Below are 18731 nucleotides of genomic sequence, written 5' to 3' on the forward strand. Positions count from 1 at the left end.
AATGAGGGTAGGACCTGACATAATGATGGGGTGACAATCAGGAAGGATCCCTGACATAATGAGGACCTGACATAATGAGGTACAGTCAGGAAGGATTCCCCCTACACTGAGGACCTGAAATAATGAGGTACAGTCAGGAAGGATCCCCCCTACACTGAGGTACGGTAGGACCTGACATAATGAGGTACAGTCAGGAAGGATTCCCCCCCTACACTGAGGTACAGTCAGGAAGGATTCCCCCCTACACTGAGGTATGGTAGAACCTGACATAATGAGGTAAAGTCAGGAAGGATTCCCCCCTACACTGAGGTATGGTAGGACCTGACATAATGAGGTACAGTCAGGAAGGATCCCCCCTACACTGAGGACCTGACATAATGAGGTACAGTCAGGAAGGATCCCCCCTACACTGAGGTACGGTGACCTGACATAATGAGGTATTGTAGGACCTGACATAATGAGGTATGGTAGGACCTGACATAATGAGGTATGGTAGGACCTGACATAATGAGGTATTGTAGGACCTGACATAATGAGGTACGGTAGGACCTGACATAATGAGGTGCAGTCAGGAAGGATCCCCCCTACACTGAGGTATGGTAGAACCTGACATAATGAGGTACAGTCAGGAAGGACTCCCCCTACACTGAGGTATGGTAGGACCTGACATAATGAGGTACAGTCAGGAAGGATCCCCCCTACACTGAGGTATGGTAGAACCTGACATAATGAGGTACAGTCAGGAAGGATCCCCCTACACTGAGGACCTGACATAATGAGGTACAGTCAGGAAGGACTCCCCCTACACTGAGGACCTGACATAATGAGGTACAGTCAGGAAGGACTCCCCCTACACTGAGGACCTGACATAATGAGGTACAGTCAGGAAGGATTCCCCCCCTACACTGAGGACCTGACATGAGGTACAGTCAGGAAGGATCCCCCCTACACTGAGGACCTGACATAATGAGGTGCAGTCAGGAAGGATCCCCCCTACACTGAGGACCTGACATAATGAGGTACAGTCAGGAAGGATCCCCCTACACTGAGGACCTGACATAATGAGGTACAGTCAGGAAGGATCTCCCCCTACACTGAGGTATGGTAGGACCTGACATAATGAGGTACAGTCAGGAAGGATCTCCCCCTACACTGAGGTATGGTAGGACCTGAAATAATGAGGTACAGTCAGGAAGGATCCCCCCTACACTGAGGTACGGTAGGACCTGACATAATGAGGTACAGTCAGGAAGGATCCCCCTACACTGAGGACCTGAAATAATGACAGTCAGGAAGGCTCCCCTACACTGAGACCTGACATAATGAGGTACAGTCAGGAAGGATCCCCCCTACACACTGAGGACGGTAGACCTGACATAATGAGGTACAGTCAGGAAGGATTTCCCCCACACTGAGGACCTGACATAATGAGGTACATGGAAGGATCCCCCTACACTGAGGTATGGTAGGACCTGACATAATGAGGTACAGTCAGGAAGGATCCCCCTACACTGAGGTACGGTAGGACCTGAATATAATGAGGTACAGTCAGGAAGGATCCCCCTACACTGAGGTATGGTAGGACCTGACATAATGAGGTACAGTCAGGAAGGCTCCCCTACACTGAGGTATGGTAGGACCTGACATAATGGTACAGTCAGGAAGGATCCCCTACACTGAGTGGTAGGACCTGACATAATGAGGTACAGTCAGGAAGGATCCCCTACACTGAGGTATGGTAGAACCTGACATAATGAGGTACAGTCAGGAAGGATCCCCCTACACTGAGGACCTGACATAATGAGGTACAGTCAGGAAGGACTCCCCCTACACTGAGGACCTGACATAATGAGGTACAGTCAGGAAGGATTCCCCTACACTGAGGACCTGACCTGACATGAGGTACAGTACACTGAGGACCTGACATAATGAGGTGCAGTCAGGAAGGATCCCCCCTACACTGAGGACCTGACATAATGAGGTACAGTCAGGAAGGATCCCCCCTACACTGAGGTACGGTGACCTGACATAATGAGGTATTGTAGGACCTGACATAATGAGGTATGGTAGGACCTGACATAATGAGGTATGGTAGGACCTGACATAATGAGGTATTGTAGGACCTGACATAATGAGGTACGGTAGGACCTGACATAATGAGGTGCAGTCAGGAAGGATCCCCCCCTACACTGAGGTATGGTAGAACCTGACATAATGAGGTACAGTCAGGAAGGACTCCCCCTACACTGAGGTATGGTAGGACCTGACATAATGAGGTACAGTCAGGAAGGACTCCCCCTACACTGAGGTATGGTAGGACCTGACATAATGAGGTACAGTCAGGAAGGATCCCCCCTACACTGAGGTAGGATCAAAAAATTGTCATTTTAATCCATAGAGACGTGAAGGAGAAGCTCATCGGATGTTGATCTCATTGGGACCAAAGTTCCTTGTTGTTAAGAGACTCTTTCTGCTCTTGCAGTCGCTAACTCCAGAGGCCAACAAGGCAGAGTAGGATAGTCGTATGGTACGACCTGACATAATGAGGTATTGTAGGACTCCCCCTACACTGAGGTACGGTAGGACCTGACAGAAGGTACTTACAGTGAAGAGCACAAAGAAGCGCTGGTTCTTCTCCCCGACACAGTTGTTGACCCAGGGACAGTGGTGGTCCATCTTACGGATACAGCGCTTACAGATACTGCAGGCGAGGAGAGATGGAAAACCTACATTAATTCCTTTGACAAAGACCCTGGAAGAAATGTGTGACTATATGACTGTACAACTGTACAAACTGCAAGGTGACAGACAGTAGCCAATACATGCAGTGACACACATACACAATGTATTAGATGGTAAAGACAAGTTGAACCCCAACTAGAAGGAGTAATGGACATTAACTAGAGAAGCTATTGGCCTAACCAGTGTTAAGACGGTGTGAGCCAGTTGGTTTGTCAGGCTCTTCCCTTACCCGCTGTGCTCTCTGTGTGTGGTGTGTGTGTGTGTGTGTGTGTGTGTGTGTGTGTGTGTGTGTGTGTAGGTGAACCCTGAATGAGTGTTTTACTATTTTCTACATTGTAGAATAATAGTGAAGACATCAAAACTATGGAATAACATGTATGGAATCATGTGGTAACCAAAAAAAAGTGTAAAACAAGTCAAAGTATATTTTATATTTGAGATTCTTCAAAATAGCCACCCTTTGCACACTTTTTGTATTATCTCAACCAGCCTCACCTGGAATGCTTTTCCAACAGTCTTGAATGAGATCCCACATATGCTGAGCACTTATTGGCTGCTTTTCTTCACTCTGCAGTCCAACTCATCCCAAACCATCTCAATTGGGTTGAGGTTGGGTGATTGTGTAGGCCAGGTCATCTGATGCAGCCCTCCATCACTCTCCTTCTTGGTCAAATAGCCCTTACACAGCCTGGAGGTGTGTTGGGTCATTGTGCTGTTGAAAAACAAATTATAATCCCACTATGCGCAAACCAGATGGGATGGTGTATCGCTGTAGAATGCTGTGGTAGCCATGCTGGTTAAGTGTGCCTTGAATTCTAAATAAATCACTGACAGTGTCACCAGCAAAGCACCCCCACACCATCACACCTCCTCCTCCATGCTTCACGGTGGGAACCACACATCCGGAGATCATCCGTTCACCTACTCTGCGTCTCACAAATTCACATTGGTTGGAACCAAAAATCTCACATCAGACCAAAGGACAGATTTCCACCAGTCTAAATGTCCATTGCTCGTGTTTCTTGGCCCAAGCAAATCTCTTCTTCTTATTGGTGTCCTTTAGTAGTGGTTTCTCTGCAGCAATTCGACCATGAAGGCCTGATTCACACAGTCTCCTCTGAACAGTTGATGTTGAGATGTGTCTGTTATTTGAACTGAAGCATTTATGTGGGCATCAATTTCTGAGGCTGGTAACTCTAATGAACTGATCCTCTGCAGCAGAGGTAACTCTGGGTCTTCCTTTCCTGTGGCGGTCCTCATGAGAGACAGTTAACTCTAATGAACTTATCCTCTACAGCAGAGGTAACTCTGGGTCTTCCTTTCCTGTGGCGGTCCTCATGAGAGACAGGTAACTCTGGGTCTTCCTTTCCTGTGGCGGTCCTCATGAGAGCCAGTTAACTCTAATGAACTTATCCTCTGCAGCAGAGGGAACTCTGGGTCTTCCTTTCCTGTGGCGGTCCTCATGAGAGCCAGTTTCATCATAGCGCTTGATGATTTTTGCAACTGCACTTGAAGAAACTTTAAAAGTTCTTGAAATGTTCCGTATTGACTGACCTTCATGTCTTAAAGTAAGGATGGACTGTCGTTACTCTTTGCTTATTTAAGCTGTTCTGGCCATAATATGGACTTGGTCTTTTATCAAATAGGGCTAACTTCTTCCCTACCTTGTCACAACACAACTGATTGGCTCAAACACACAACTGATTGGCTCAAACACACAACTGATTGGCTCAAACACACAACTGATTGGCTCAAACGCATTAAGAAGGAAAGAAATTCCACAAATGAACTTTTAACAAGGCACACCTGTTAATTGAAATGCATTCCAGGTGACTACCTAATGAAGCTGGTTGAGAGAATGCCAAGAGTGTGCAAAGGTGTCATCAGGCAAAGGCAAAGGGTGGCTTCTTTGAAGAATCTAAAATCTATTTTGATTTGTTTAACACATTTTTTGGTTACTACATGATTCCATATGTGTTATTTCATAGTTTTGATGTCTTTACTATTATTCTACAATGTAGAAAATAGTAAAAATAAAGAAAAACCCTTGAATGAGTAGGTGTTCTAAAACTTTTGACTGGTACTGTAGGCACAAACTGTTTAGTCTGGGAAGCATGCGGACACCTTAAGCCACTGAGTATCCCTCACCTGCAGTACGTATCTATAGATATCTATACCATCTCTGTCATGGTGTCTACCTGCAGTGATGAGCCCTCTGTGGCTTGATGTGATACGTCTCTATAGATAAATATACCATCTCTGTCATGGTGTCTACCTGCAGTGATGAGCCCTCTGTGGCTTGATGTGATACGTATCTATAGAGATCTATACCATCTCTGTCATGGTGTCTACCTGCAGTGATGAGCCCTCTGTGGCTTGATGTGATACGTATCTATAGAGATCTATATCATCTCTGTCATGGTGTCTACCTGTAGTGATGAGCCCTCTGTGTCTTGATGTGATACGTATCTATAGATATCTATACCATCTCTGTCATGGTGTCTACCTGCAGTGATGGGCCCTCTGTGGCTTGATGCTGCAACACTTGGGACATTTATAGATGACCTCTCCAGGTTTCAGCTGCAGACTGTCCATGTACTCTTTGGTGGCGTTGCCCTTAGGAACCGCCCCCTGACGGGAGGGGTCAGACCAACATCAGAACACGACGGACACAAACAGGCTTCAGAGACTCTTCAATGTCCTGTCTATTCTATACATGAAACAACCTAGTCTTTACCCTGAGGGAACATCAATCTATATAGTCTTTACCCTGAGGAAACATCAATCTATATAGTCTTTACCCTGAGGAAACATCAATCTATATAGTCTTTACCCTGAGGAAACATCAATCTATATAGTCTTTACCCTGAGGAGAGGAAACATCAATCTATATAGTCTTTACCCTGAGGAGAGGAAACATCAATCTATATAGTCTTTACCCTGAGGAAACATCAATCTATATAGTCTTTACCCTGAGGGGAGGAAACATCAATCTATATAGTCTTTACCCTGAGGAAACATCAATCTATATAGTCTTTACCCTGAGGAGAGGGAACATCAATCTATATAGTCTTTACCCTGAGGAGAGGAAACATCAATCTATATAGTCTTTACCCTGAGGAAACATCAATCTATATAGTCTTTACCCTGAGGAAACATCAATCTATATAGTCTTTACCCTGAGGAGAGGAAACATCAATCTATAGATTCAGTCAGTCCCTACAGCACTAGTCAGTCAGTCAGTCAGTCAGCCAGCCAGCCAGCCAGTTAGCCTCCTCACCCTGCCAGGAGACAGTCTCCTTCTCCCAGAGAGAGTCAGTCCATGTCGTCCCTCCTCACCCTGCCAGGAGACAGTCTCCTTCTCCCAGAGAGAGTCAGTCCCTGTCGTCCCTCCTCAACCTGCCAGGAGACAGTCTCCTTCTCCCAGAGAGCAGGGAGAGTCACCCCCCCGTCCTCACAGAGACAGACGTCTCATCGTTCTGAGGTGCGATGCCAGGGCCATGACAGCCAGGAAGTTGACAACCGCTCCAATGACCAGAGCCTCCCACCGCCTGGTCTCTCCTCTCCTCCCACCGCCTGGTCTCTCTCTCTCCTTCCTCCCACCGCCTGGTCTCTCTCTCTCCTCCCACCGCCTGGTCTCTCTCTCTCTCCTCCCACCGCCTGGTCTCTCTCTCTCTCCTCCCACCGCCTGGTCTCTCTCTCTCTCCTCCCACCGCCTGGTCTCTCTCTCTTCCTCCCACCGCCTGGTCTCTCTCTCCTTCCTCCCACCGCCTGGTCTCTCTCTCCTTCCTCCCACCGCCTGGTCTCTCTCTCCTCCCCACCGCCTGGTCTCTCTCTCTCTCCTTCCTCCCACCGCCTGGTCTCTCTCTCCTCCCACCGCGTGGTCTCTCTCCTCCCACCGCCTGGTCTCTCTCTCTCCTTCCTCCCACCGCCTGGTCTCTCTCTCTCCTTCCTCCCACTGCATGGTCTCTCTCTCTCTCCTTCCTCCCACCGCCTGGTCTCTCTCTCCTTCCTCCCACCGCCTGGTCTCTCTCTCCTTCCTCCCACCGCCTGGTCTCTCTTTCTCCTTCCTCCCACCGCCTGGTCTCTCTCTCTCTCTCCTCCCACCGCCTGGTCTCTCTCTCCTTCCTCCCACCGCCTGGTCTCTCTCTCTCTCCTTCCTCCCACCGCCTGGTCTCTCTCTCTCTCCTTCCTCCCACCGCCTGGTCTCTCTCTCCTTCCTCCCGCCTGGTCTCTCTCTCCTTCCTCCCACCGCCTGGTCTCTCTCTCTCTCCTTCCTCCCACCGCCTGGTCTCTCTCTCCTTCCTCCCACTGCCTGGCCTCTCTCTCTCTCTCCTCCCACTGCCTGGTCTCTCTCTCTCCTTCCTCCCACCGCGTTGCCTCTCTCTCTCCTCCCTCCCACCGCCTGGTCTCTCTCTCTCCTTCCTCCCACCGCCTGGTTTCTCTCTCCTCTCACCGCCTGGTCTCTCTCTCTCTCCTTCCTCCCGACGCGTTGCCTCTCTCTCTCTCTCCTCCCACCGCCTGGTCTCTCTCTCTCTCCTCCCACCGCCTGGTCTCTCTCTCTCTCCTCCCACCGCCTGGTCTCTCTCTCTCTCCTCCCACCGTCTGGTCTCTCCTTCCTCCCCCCTGTCTGGTCTCTCCTTCCTCCCCCCTGTCTCGTCTCTCCTTCCTCCCCCTGTCTCGTCTCTTCCTTCCCCCCTGTCTCGTCTCTCCTTCCTCCCCCTGTCTCGTCTCTCCTTCCTCCCCCTGTCTCGTCTCTCCTTCCTCCCCCTGTCTTGTCTCTCCTTCCTCCCCCTGTCTCGTCTCCTTCCTCCCCCGGTCTCGTCTCTCCTTCCTCCCCCGGTCTGTCTCTCCTTCCTCCCCCATGGTCTTGTCTCTCCTCCCTCCCCCTGTCTTGTCTCTCCTTCCTCCCCCCTGTCTGGTCTCTCCTTCCTCCCCCGGTCTTGTCTCTCCTTCCTCCCCCGGTCTGTCTCTCCTTCCTCCCCCATGGTCTTGTCTCTCCTCCCTCCCCCTGTCTTGTCTCTCCTTCCTCCCCCCCTGTCTGGTCTCTCCTTCCTCCCCCCTGTCTGGTCTCTCCTTCCTCCCCCCTGTCTGGTCTCTCCTTCCTCCCCCTGTCTGGTCTCTCCTTCCTCCCCCTGTCTGGTCTCTCCTTCCTCCCCCCGTCTGGTCTCTCCTTCCTCCCCCCGTCTTGTCTCTCCTTCCTCCCCCCGTCTTGTCTCTCATCCTCCCGCCTGTCTTGTCTCTCCTTCCTCCCCATGGTCTTGTCTCTCCTTCCTCCCCATGGTCTTGTCTCTCCTTCCTCCCCATGGTCTTGTCTCTCCTTCCTCCCCATGGTCTTGTCTCTCCTTCCTCCTCCCTGTCTTGTCTCTCCTTCCTCCCCATGGTCTTGTCTCTCCTTCCTCCCCATGGTCTTGTCTCTCCTTCCTCCCCATGGTCTTGTCTCTCCTTCCTCCCCATGGTCTTGTCTCTCCTTCCTCCCCATGGTCTTGTCTCTCCTTCCTCCCCCCGTCTGGTCTCTCCTTCCTCCCCCATCTTGTCTCTCCTTCCTCCCCCCCTGTCTTGTCTCTCCTTCCTCCCCCTGTCTTGTCTCTCCTTCCTCCCCCTGTCCCGTCTCTACTTCCTCCCCCTGTCCGGTCTCTCCTTCCTCCCCCGTCTGGTCTCTCCTTCCTCCCCCGTCTTGTCTCTCCTTCCTCCCCCTGTCCCGTCTCTCCTTCCTCCCCCTGTCCCGTCTCTCCTTCCTCCCCCTGTCCGTCTCTCCTTCCTCCCCCCTGTCCCGTCTCTCCTTCCTCCCCCTGTCCCGTCTCTCCTTCCTCCCCCATCTTGTCTCTCCTTCCTCCCCCCTGTCCCGTCTCTACTTCCCCCCCCCTGTCCGGTCTCTCCTTCCTCCCCCGTCTGGTCCTCTCCTTCCTCCCCGTCTTGTCTCTCCTTCCTCCTCCCTGTCTTGTCTCTCCTTCCTCCCCATGGTCTTGTCTCTCCTTCCTCCCCATGGTCTTGTCTCTCCTTCCTCCCCATGGTCTTGTCTCTCCTTCCTCCCCATGGTCTTGTCTCTCCTTCCTCCCCATGGTCTTGTCTCTCCTTCCTCCCCATGGTCTTGTCTCTCCTTCCTCCCCATGGTCTTGTCTCTCCTTCCTCCCCATGGTCTTGTCTCTCCTTCCTCCCCCCTGTCCCGTCTCTCCTTCCTCCCCCCTGTCCGGTCTCTCCTTCCTCCCCCTGTCTGGTCTCTCCTTCCTCCCCCGTCTGGTCTCTCCTTCCTCCCCCTGTCCCGTCTCTCCTTCCTCCCCCTGTCCCGTCTCTCCTTCCTCCCCCCTGTCCCGTCTCTCCTTCCTCCCCCTGTCCCTTGTCTCTCCTTCCTCCCCCTGTCCCGTCTCTCCTTCCTCCCCCTGTCCCGTCTCTCCTTCCTCCCCCTGTCCTGTCTCTCCTTCCTCCCCATCTTGTCTCTCCTTCCTCCCCCCTGTCCCGTCTCTACTTCCTCCCCCTGTCCGGTCTCTCCTTCCTCCCGTCTGGTCTCTCCTTCCTCCCCCCAGTCTTGTCTCTCCTTCCTCCCCCTGTCCCGTCTCTCCTTCCTCCCCCTGTCCCGTCTCTCCTTCCTCCCCCTGTCCCGTCTCTCCTTCCTCCCCCTGTCCCGTCTCTCCTTCCTCCCCCCATCTTGTCTCTCCTTCCTCCCCCTGTCCCGTCTCTCCTTCCTCCCCCTGTCCCGTCTCTCCTTCCTCCCCCTGTCCCGTCTCTCCTTCCTCCCCCTGTCCCGTCTCTCCTTCCTCCCCCGTCCCGTCTCTCCTTCCTCCCCCGTCCCGTCTCTCCTTCCTCCCCCTGTCCCGTCTCTACTTCCTCCCCCGTCTGGTCTCTCCTTCCTCCCCGTCTTGTCTCTCCTTCCTCCTCCCTGTCCTCCTCCTTCCTCCCCATGGTCTTGTCTCTCCTTCCTCCCCATGGTCTTGTCTCTCCTTCCTCCCCATGGTCTTGTCTCTCCTTCCTCCCCATGGTCTTGTCTCTCCTTCCTCCCCATGGTCTTGTCTCTCCTTCCTCCTCCCTGTCTTGTCTCTCCTTCCTCCCCATGGTCTTTGTCTCCTTCCTCCCCCCATGGTCTTGTCTCTCCTTCCTCCCCATGGTCTTGTCTCTCCTTCCTCCCCATGGTCTTGTCTCTCCTTCCTCCCCATGGTCTTGTCTCTCCTTCCTCCCCATGGTCTGGTCTCTCCTTCCTCCCCCGTCTGGTCTCTCCCTTCCTCCCCCGTCTTGTCTCTCCTTCCTCCCCCTGTCTTGTCTCTCCTTCCCCCCGTCTGGTCTCTCCTTCCTCCCCCGTCTTGTCTCTCTTCTCCCCCTGTCCCGTCTCTCCTTCCTCCCCCTGTCCCGTCTCTCCTTCCTCCCCCTGTCCCGTCTCTCCTTCCTCCCCCTGTCCCGTCTCTCCTTCCTCCCCCTGTCCCGTCTCTCCTTCCTCCCCCCTGTCCCGTCTCTCCTTCCTCCCCCATGTCCCGTCTCTCCTTCCTCCCCCTGTCCGTCTCTCCTTCCTCCCCCATCTTGTCTCTCCTTCCTCCCCCTGTCCGTCTCTACTTCCTCCCCCTGTCCGGTCTCTCCCTTCCTCCCCCCGTCTGGTCTCTCCTTCCTCCCCGTCTTGTCTCTCCTTCCTCCTCCCTGTCTTGTCTCTCCTTCCTCCCCATGGTCTTGTCTCTCCTTCCTCCCCATGGTCTTGTCTCTCCTTCCTCCCCATGGTCTTGTCTCTCCTTCCTCCCCATGGTCTTGTCTCTCCTTCCTCCCCATGAGTCTTGTCTCTCCTTCCTCCCCATGGTCTTGTCTCTCCTTCCTCCCCATGGTCTTGTCTCTCCTTCCTCCCCCTGTCTTGTCTCTCCTTCCTCCCCCCTGTCCGTCTCTCCTTCCTCCCCCTGTCCCGTCTCTCCTTCCTCCCCCTGTCCCGTCTCTCCTTCCTTCCTCCGTCCCCTGTCCTCCCCTGTCTCTCTCCTTCCCTCCCTGTCCCGTCTCTCCTTCCTCCCCCTGTCCCGTCTCTCCTTCCTCCCCCTGTCCCGTCTCCTCCTTCCTCCCCCTGTCCCCGTCTCTCCTTCCTCCCCCTGTCCCGTCTCTCCTTCCTCCCCCTGTCCGTCTCTCCTTCCTCCCCGTCCCGTCTCTCCTTCCCCTCCCCGTCCCGTCTCTCCTTCCTCCCCCTGTCCCGTCTCTACTTCCTCCCCCTGTCCGGTCTCTCCTTCCTCCTCCCTGTCTTGTCTCTCCTTCCTCCCCATGGTCTTGTCTCTCCTTCCTCCCCATGGTCTTGTCTCTCCTTCCTCCCCATGGTCTTGTCTCTCCTTCCTCCCCATGGTCTTGTCTCTCCCTTCCTCCCCATGGTCTTGTCTCTCCTTCCTCCCCATGGTCTTGTCTCTCCTTCCTCCCCCCTGTCCCGTCTCTACTTCCTCCCCCTGTCCGGTCTCTCCCTTCCTCCCCCTGTCCGGTCTCTCCTTCCTCCCCCCGTCTGGTCTCTCCTTCCTCCCCCTGTCCCGTCTCTCCTTCCTCCCCCCTGTCCCGTCTCTCCCTTCCTCCCCCTGTCCCGTCTCTCCTTCCTCCCCCTGTCCCGTCTCTCCTTCCTCCCCCTGTCCCGTCTCTCCTTCCTCCCCCTGTCCTGTCTCTCCTTCCTCCCCATCTTGTCTCTCCTTCCTCCCCCCTGTCCCGTCTCTCCTTCCTCCCCCCCTGTCGGTCTCTCCTTCCTCCCCCCGTCTGGTCTCTCCTTCCTCCCCAGTCTTGTCTCTCCTTCCTCCCCCTGTCCAGTCTCTCCTTCCTCCCCCTGTCCCGTCTCTCCTTCCTCCCCCTGTCCGTCTCTCCTTCCTCCCCCTGTCCTGTCTCTCCTTCCTCCCCATCTTGTCTCTCCCTTCCTCCCCCTGTCCCGTCTCTCCTTCCTCCCCCCCTGTCCCGTCTCTCCTTCCTCCCCCCTGTCCCGTCTCTCCTTCCTCCCCGTCCCGTCTCTCCTTCCTCCCCCGTCCCGTCTCTCCTTCCTCCCCCCGTCCTGTCTCTCCTTCCTCCCCTATCCTGTCTCTCCTTCCTCCCCCCGTCCCGTCTCTCCTTCCTCCCCCGTCCCGTCTCTCCTTCCTCCCCCTGTCCCGTCTCTCCTTCCTCCCCATCTTGTCTCTCCTTCCTCCCCCTGTCCCGTCTCTCCTTCCTCCCCATCTTGTCTCTCCTTCCTCCCCCTGTCCCGTCTCTCCTTCCTCCCCCTGTCCCGTCTCTCCTTCCTCCCCCTGTCCCGTCTCTCCTTCCTCCCCCTGTCCCGTCTCTCCTTCCTCCCCCTGTCCCGTCTCTCCTTCCTCCCCGTCCCGTCTCTCCTTCCTCCCCCGTCCTGTCTCTCCTTCCTCCCCCCTGTCCCGTCTCTACTTCCTCCCCCTGTCCGGTCTCTCCTTCCTCCCCCCGTCTGGTCTCTCCTTCCTCCCCGTCTTGTCTCTCCTTCCTCCTCCCTGTCTTGTCTCTCCTTCCTCCCCATGGTCTTGTCTCTCCTTCCTCCCCATGGTCTTGTCTCTCCTTCCTCCCCATGGTCTTGTCTCTCCTTCCTCCCCCTGTCCCGTCTCTACTTCCTCCCCCTGTCCCGTCTCTACTTCCTCCCCCCTGTCCGGTCTCTCCTTCCTCCCCCTGTCCGGTCTCTCCTTCCTCCCCCTGTCCGTCTCTCCTTCCTCCCCCTGTCCCGTCTCTCCTTCCCCTCCCCCTGTCCCGTCTCTCCTTCCTCCCCCTGTCCGTCTCTCCTTCCTCCCCCTGTCCCGTCTCTCCTTCCTCCCCCTGTCCCGTCTCTCCTTCCTCCCCCCTGTCCCGTCTCTCCTTCCTCCCCCTGTCCCGTCTCTCCTTCCTCCCCCTGTCCTGTCTCTCCTTCCTCCCCATCTTGTCTCTCCTTCCTCCCCCCTGTCCCGTCTCTACTTCCTCCCCCTGTCCCGTCTCTCCTTCCTCCCCACTGTCCGTCTCTCCTTCCTCCCCCCTGTCCCGTCTCTCCTTCCTCCCCACTGTCCCGTCTCTCCTTCCTCCCCTGTCCCGTCTCTCCTTCCTCCCCCTGTCCTGTCTCTCCTTCCCTCCCCATCTTGTCTCTCCTTCCTCCCCCTGTCCCGTCTCTCCTTCCTCCCCCTGTCCGTCTCTCCTTCCTCCCCCTGTCCCGTCTCTCCTTCCTCCCCCTGTCCCGTCTCTCCTTCCTCCCCCTGTCCCGTCTCTCCTTCCTCCCCCGTCCCGTCTCTCCTTCCTCCCCGTCCTGTCTCTCCTTCCTCCCCTATCCTGTCTCTCCTTCCTCCCCCCCGTCCCGTCTCTCCTTCCTCCCCCGTCCCGTCTCTCCTTCCTCCCCCTGTCCCGTCTCTCCTTCCTCCCCCATCTTGTCTCTCCTTCCTCCCCCCTGTCCCGTCTCTCCTTCCTCCCCCATCTTGTCTCTCCTTCCTCCCCCTGTCCCGTCTCTCCTTCCTCCCCCCTGTCCCGTCTCTCCTTCCTCCCCCTGTCCCGTCTCTCCTTCCTCCCCCTGTCCCGTCTCTCCTTCCTCCCCCTGTCCGTCTCTCCTTCCTCCCCCGTCCCGTCTCTCCTTCCTCCCCCGTCCTGTCTCTCCTTCCTCCCCCTGTCCCGTCTCTACTTCCTCCCCCTGTCCGGTCTCTCCTTCCTCCCCCCGTCTGGTCTCTCCTTCCTCCCCGTCTTGTCTCTCCTTCCTCCTCCCTGTCTTGTCTCTCCTTCCTCCCCATGGTCTTGTCTCTCCTTCCTCCCCATGGTCTTGTCTCTCCTTCCTCCCCATGGTCTTGTCTCTCCTTCCTCCCCCTGTCCCGTCTCTACTTCCTCCCCCTGTCCCGTCTCTACTTCCTCCCCCTGTCCGGTCTCTCCTTCCTCCCCCTGTCCGGTCTCTCCTTCCTCCCCCCTGTCCCGTCTCTCCTTCCTCCCCCTGTCCCGTCTCTCCTTCCTCCCCCTGTCCCGTCTCTCCTTCCTCCCCCTGTCCCGTCTCTCCTTCCTCCCCCTGTCCCGTCTCTCCTTCCTCCCCCCTGTCCCGTCTCTCCTTCCTCCCCCTGTCCCGTCTCTCCTTCCTCCCCCTGTCCCGTCTCTCCTTCCCTCCCCCTGTCCTGTCTCTCCTTCCTCCCCCATCTTGTCTCTCCTTCCTCCCCCCCCTGTCCCGTCTCTACTTCCTCCCCCTGTCCCGTCTCTCCTTCCTCCCCACTGTCCCGTCTCTCCTTCCTCCCCCCTGTCCCGTCTCTCCTTCCTCCCCACTGTCCCGTCTCTCCTTCCTCCCCCCTGTCCCGTCTCTCCTTCCTCCCCCTGTCCTGTCTCTCCTTCCTCCCCATCTTGTCTCTCCTTCCTCCCCCTGTCCCGTCTCTCCTTCCTCCCCCTGTCCCGTCTCTCCTTCCTCCCCCTGTCCCGTCTCTCCTTCCTCCCCCTGTCCCGTCTCTCCTTCCTCCCCCTGTCCGTCTCTCCTTCCTCCCCCCTGTCCCGTCTCTCCTTCCTCCCCCTGTCCCGTCTCTCCTTCCTCCCCCTGTCCTGTCTCTCCTTCCTCCCCATCTTGTCTCTCCTTCCTCCCCCTGTCCCGTCTCTCCTTCCTCCCCCTGTCCCGTCTCTCCTTCCTCCCCCTGTCCCGTCTCTCCTTCCTCCCCCTGTCCCGTCTCTCCTTCCTTCCCCGTCCCGTCTCTCCTTCCTCCCCCGTCCGTCTCTCCTTCCTCCCCCGTCCCGTCTCTCCTTCCTCCCCCTGTCCCGTCTCTCCTTCCTCCCCCTGTCCCGTCTCTCCTTCCTCCCCCTGTCCGTCTCTCCTTCCTCCCCTTGTCCGTCTCTCCTTCCTCCCCCCTTGTCCCGTCTCTCCTTCCTCCCCCTGTCCCGTCTCTCCTTCCTCCCCTATCCTGTCTCTCCTTCCTCCCCCCCCGTCCTGTCTCTCCTTCCTCCCCCGTCCCGTCTCTCCTTCCTCCCCGTCCCGTCTCTCCTTCCTCCCCCCTGTCCCGTCTCTCCTTCCTCCCCCATCTTGTCTCTCCTTCCTCCCCCTGTCCCGTCTCTACTTCCTCCCCCCTGTCCGGTCTCTCCTTCCTCCCCGTCTGGTCTCTCCTTCCTCCCCGTCTTGTCTCTCCTTCCTCCTCCCCATCTTGTCTCTCCTTCCTCCCCCTGTCCCGTCTCTCCTTCCTCCCCCTGTCCCGTCTCTCCTTCCTCCCCCTGTCCCGTCTCTCCTTCCTCCCCCTGTCCCGTCTCTCCTTCCTCCCCCTGTCCCGTCTCTCCTTCCTCCCCCCGTCCCGTCTCTCCTTCCTCCCCCCGTCCTGTCTCTCCTTCCTCCCCCCCTGTCCCGTCTCTACTTCCTCCCCCTGTCCGGTCTCTCCTTCCTCCCCCCGTCTGGTCTCTCCTTCCTCCCCGTCTTGTCTCTCCTTCCTCCTCCTGTCTTGTCTCTCCTTCCTCCCCATGGTCTTGTCTCTCCTTCCTCCCCATGGTCTTGTCTCTCCCTTCCTCCCCATGGTCTTGTCTCTCCTTCCTCCCCCTGTCCCGTCTCTACTTCCTCCCCCTGTCCCGTCTCTACTTCCTCCCCCTGTCCGGTCTCTCCTTCCTCCCCTGTCCGGTCTCTCCTTCCTCCCCCCTGTCCGTCTCTCCTTCCTCCCCCTGTCCCGTCTCTCCTTCCTCCCCCTGTCCCGTCTCTCCTTCCTCCCCCTGTCCGTCTCTCCTTCCTCCCCCCTGTCCCGTCTCTCCTTCCTCCCCCTGTCCCGTCTCTCCTTCCTCCCCCCTGTCCCGTCTCTCCTTCTCTCCCCCTGTCCCGTCTCTCCTTCCTCCCCCCTGTCCTGTCTCTCCTTCCTCCCCCATCTTGTCTCTCCTTCCTCCCCCTGTCCCGTCTCTACTTCCTCCCCCTGTCCCGTCTCTCCTTCCTCCCCACTGTCCCGTCTCTCCTTCCTCCCCCCCTGTCCCGTCTCTCCTTCCTCCCCACTGTCCCGTCTCTCCTTCCTCCCCCTGTCCCCGTCTCTCCTTCCTCCCCCTGTCCTGTCTCTCCTTCCTCCCATCTTGTCTCTCCTTCCTCCCCCTGTCCCGTCTCTCCTTCCTCCCCTGTCCCGTCTCTCCTTCCTCCCCCTGTCCCGTCTCTCCTTCCTCCCCCTGTCCCGTCTCTCCTTCCTCCCCCTGTCCCGTCTCTCCTTCCTCCCCCTGTCCCGTCTCTCCTTCCTCCCCCTGTCCCGTCTCTCCTTCCTCCCCCTGTCCTGTCTCTCCTTCCTCCCATCTTGTCTCTCCTTCCTCCCCCTGTCCCGTCTCTCCTTCCTCCCCCTGTCCCGTCTCTCCTTCCTCCCCCCTGTCCCGTCTCTCCTTCCTCCCCCCTGTCCCGTCTCTCCTTCCTTCCCCGTCCCGTCTCTCCTTCCTCCCCCGTCCCGTCTCTCCTTCCTCCCCCGTCCCGTCTCTCCTTCCCCTCCCCCTGTCCCGTCTCTCCTTCCTCCCCCTGTCCCGTCTCTCCTTCCTCCCCCTGTCCGTCTCTCCTTCCTCCCCCTTGTCCCGTCTCTCCTTCCTCCCCCTTGTCCGTCTCTCCTTCCTCCCCCTGTCCCGTCTCTCCTTCCTCCCCTATCCTGTCTCTCCTTCCTCCCCCCGTCCTGTCTCTCCTTCCTCCCCCGTCCCGTCTCTCCTTCCTCCCCCCGTCCCGTCTCTCCTTCCTCCCCCTGTCCCGTCTCTCCTTCCTCCCCCATCTTGTCTCTCCTTCCTCCCCCTGTCCCGTCTCTACTTCCTCCCCCTGTCCGGTCTCTCCTTCCTCCCCCCGTCTGGTCTCTCCTTCCTCCCCCGTCTTGTCTCTCCTTCCTCCTCCCTGTCTTGTCTCTCCTTCCTCCCCATGGTCTTGTCTCTCCTTCCTCCTCCCTGTCTTGTCTCTCCTTCCTCCCCATGGTCTTGTCTCTCCTTCCTCCCCATGGTCTTGTCTCTCCTTCCTCCCCATGGTCCGTCTCTCCTTCCCTCCCCCTGTCCCGTCTCTCCTTCCTCCCCCTGTCCCGTCTCTCCTTCCTCCCCCCTGTCCCGTCTCTCCTTCCTCCCCCTGTCCCGTCTCTCCTTCCTCCCCGTCCCGTCTCTCCTTCCTCCCCCGTCCTGTCTCTCCTTCCTCCCCCCTGTCCGTCTCTACTTCCTCCCCCTGTCCGGTCTCTCCTTCCTCCCCCGTCTGGTCTCTCCTTCCTCCCCGTCTTGTCTCTCCTTCCTCCTCCCTGTCTTGTCTCTCCTTCCTCCCCATGGTCTTGTCTCTCCTTCCTCCCCATGGTCTTGTCTCTCCTTCCTCCTCCCTGTCTTGTCTCTCCTTCCTCCCCCTGTCCCGTCTCTCCTTCCTCCCCCTGTCCTGTCTCTCCTTCCTCCCCATCTTGTCTCTCCTTCCTCCCCCTGTCCCGTCTCTCCTTCCTCCCCCTGTCCGTCTCTCCTTCCTCCCCCCTGTCCCATCTCTCCTTCCTCCCCCCTGTCCCGTCTCTCCTTCCTCCCCCGTCCCGTCTCTCCTTCCTCCCCGTCCCGTCTCTCCTTCCTCCCCGTCCCGTCTCTCCTTCCTCCCCCATCTTGTCTCTCCTTCCTCCCCCTGTCCCGTCTCTCCTTCCTCCCCCTGTCCCGTCTCTCCTTCCTCCCCCTTGTCCGTCTCTCCCTTCCTCCCCCTTGTCCCGTCTCTCCTTCCTCCCCCCTGTCCCGTCTCTCCTTCCTCCCCTATCCTGTCTCTCTCCTTCCTCCCCCGTCCTGTCTCTCCTTCCTCCCCCGTCCCCGTCTCTCCTTCCTCCCCCGTCCCGTCTCTCCTTCCTCCCCCGTCCCGTCTCTCCTTCCTCCCCGTCCTGTCTCTCCTTCCTCCCCCGTCTTGTCTCTCCTTCCTCCCCCTGTCCCGTCTCTCCTTCCTCCCCCTGTCCCGTCTCTCCTTCCTCCCCCGTCCCGTCTCTCCTTCCTCCCCCCGTCCTGTCTCTCCTTCCTCCCCCTGTCTTGTCTCCCCTTCCTCCCCCTGTCTTGTCTCCCCTTCCTCCCCCTGTCTTGTCTCCTTCCTCCCCCTGTCTTGTCTCCCCTTCCTCCCCCCTGTCTTGTCTCCCCTTCCTCCCCCTATCTTGTCTCTCCTTCCTTCCTCCTGTCTTGTCTCTCCTTCCGTCTGCTCCCTCCCCCCCCCCTCCAACTTCTCACCGGGTCTGACAGCATGGCCCGTAGATGCGAGGCCAGCGCCATGACGACCAGGAAGTTAAACAGCGCTCCGTTGATCACGGAGTACCACAAGCTCTTGTTTGGCAGCAGCATCACCAGATTGACCACAAAGTCAGCGTAGAGGACCAACAACCAGGTCACCACACCACAGACTATACCACAGCTGTCCTGGATAAACCACAGGCCGTCCTGGTCAGCCGGAGGACACAGAGGGCGTGCCCCAGCCTCAGGGTCATCGTCAGCTGACAGCAGGGGTTGGTGCTGCTCTGTGTCACGCTGCCGGTGGCCTGAAGACTGCATCCTGCACTGGAAGGAAGGAGAGGACAGAGATGGAGAGAAAAGGCATCAGAAATAGTCATTTACCAAAAGTCTATTTCACAGCTCCACAAAATAGTGTTCCACCCTTGCTGTGCTGTCAAGTCCATTAACGACAGGACCACAGGCAAACTATTGGACTTTATTTGGACTGAATGTGGTAGAATCTTTGAATAAATCCTTCTGAAGCTTCTCTCGGTCTCCCCTAAAACATCAGTCATACACCCAGAGGTGAGTCAACCTTGAACTCTCAACTCCCAAAGCACAAGGCCCAGTTAGAGCCCTGCTGCCTGGTTCCGCTGACCAGCGCCTGCTTACTGCCTGGTTGCGCTGACCAGCACCTGCTTACTGTCTGCTGCCTGGTTCCACTGACCAGCACCTGCTTACTGTCTGCTGCCTGGTTCAACTGACCAGCGCCTGCTGCCTGGTTCCACTGACCAGCGCCTGCTGCCTGGTTCCACTGACCAGCGCCTGCTTACTGCCTGCTGCCTGGTTCCACTGACCAGCACCTGCTTACTGTCTGCTGCCTGGTTCCACTGACCAGCACCTGCTTACTGTCTGCTGCCTGGTTCCACTGACCAGCGCCTGCTTACTGTCTGCTGCCTGGTTCCACTGACCAGCGCCTG

At 57.3% G+C, this 18731-nt stretch overlaps 1 protein-coding gene across 3 annotated transcripts in view; it reads right to left on the bottom strand.

Moving 5' to 3' along the window:
• Positions 1–2391: 2391 nt before the first annotated feature.
• The window catches only part of LOC135570195 (palmitoyltransferase ZDHHC7-like), a 36783-nt gene continuing 20443 nt past the window's right edge, over positions 2392–18731 (bottom strand). For all 3 annotated transcript variants that reach the window (XM_065016303.1, XM_065016302.1, XM_065016301.1), the window contains 3 exons: positions 17773–18096; positions 5249–5373; positions 2392–2701 (listed from right to left, as the gene is read on the bottom strand). In XM_065016303.1, the coding sequence (XP_064872375.1) occupies positions 2416–2701; positions 5249–5373; positions 17773–18090 (729 nt within the window). In that variant the 5' untranslated portion in view covers positions 18091–18096 and the 3' untranslated portion in view covers positions 2392–2415. The remainder of the gene's footprint in view (positions 2702–5248; positions 5374–17772; positions 18097–18731) is intronic.

Source organism: Oncorhynchus nerka, unplaced genomic scaffold (assembly GCF_034236695.1).
Source record: "Oncorhynchus nerka isolate Pitt River unplaced genomic scaffold, Oner_Uvic_2.0 unplaced_scaffold_1045, whole genome shotgun sequence".
Taxonomy (NCBI): domain Eukaryota; kingdom Metazoa; phylum Chordata; class Actinopteri; order Salmoniformes; family Salmonidae; genus Oncorhynchus; species Oncorhynchus nerka.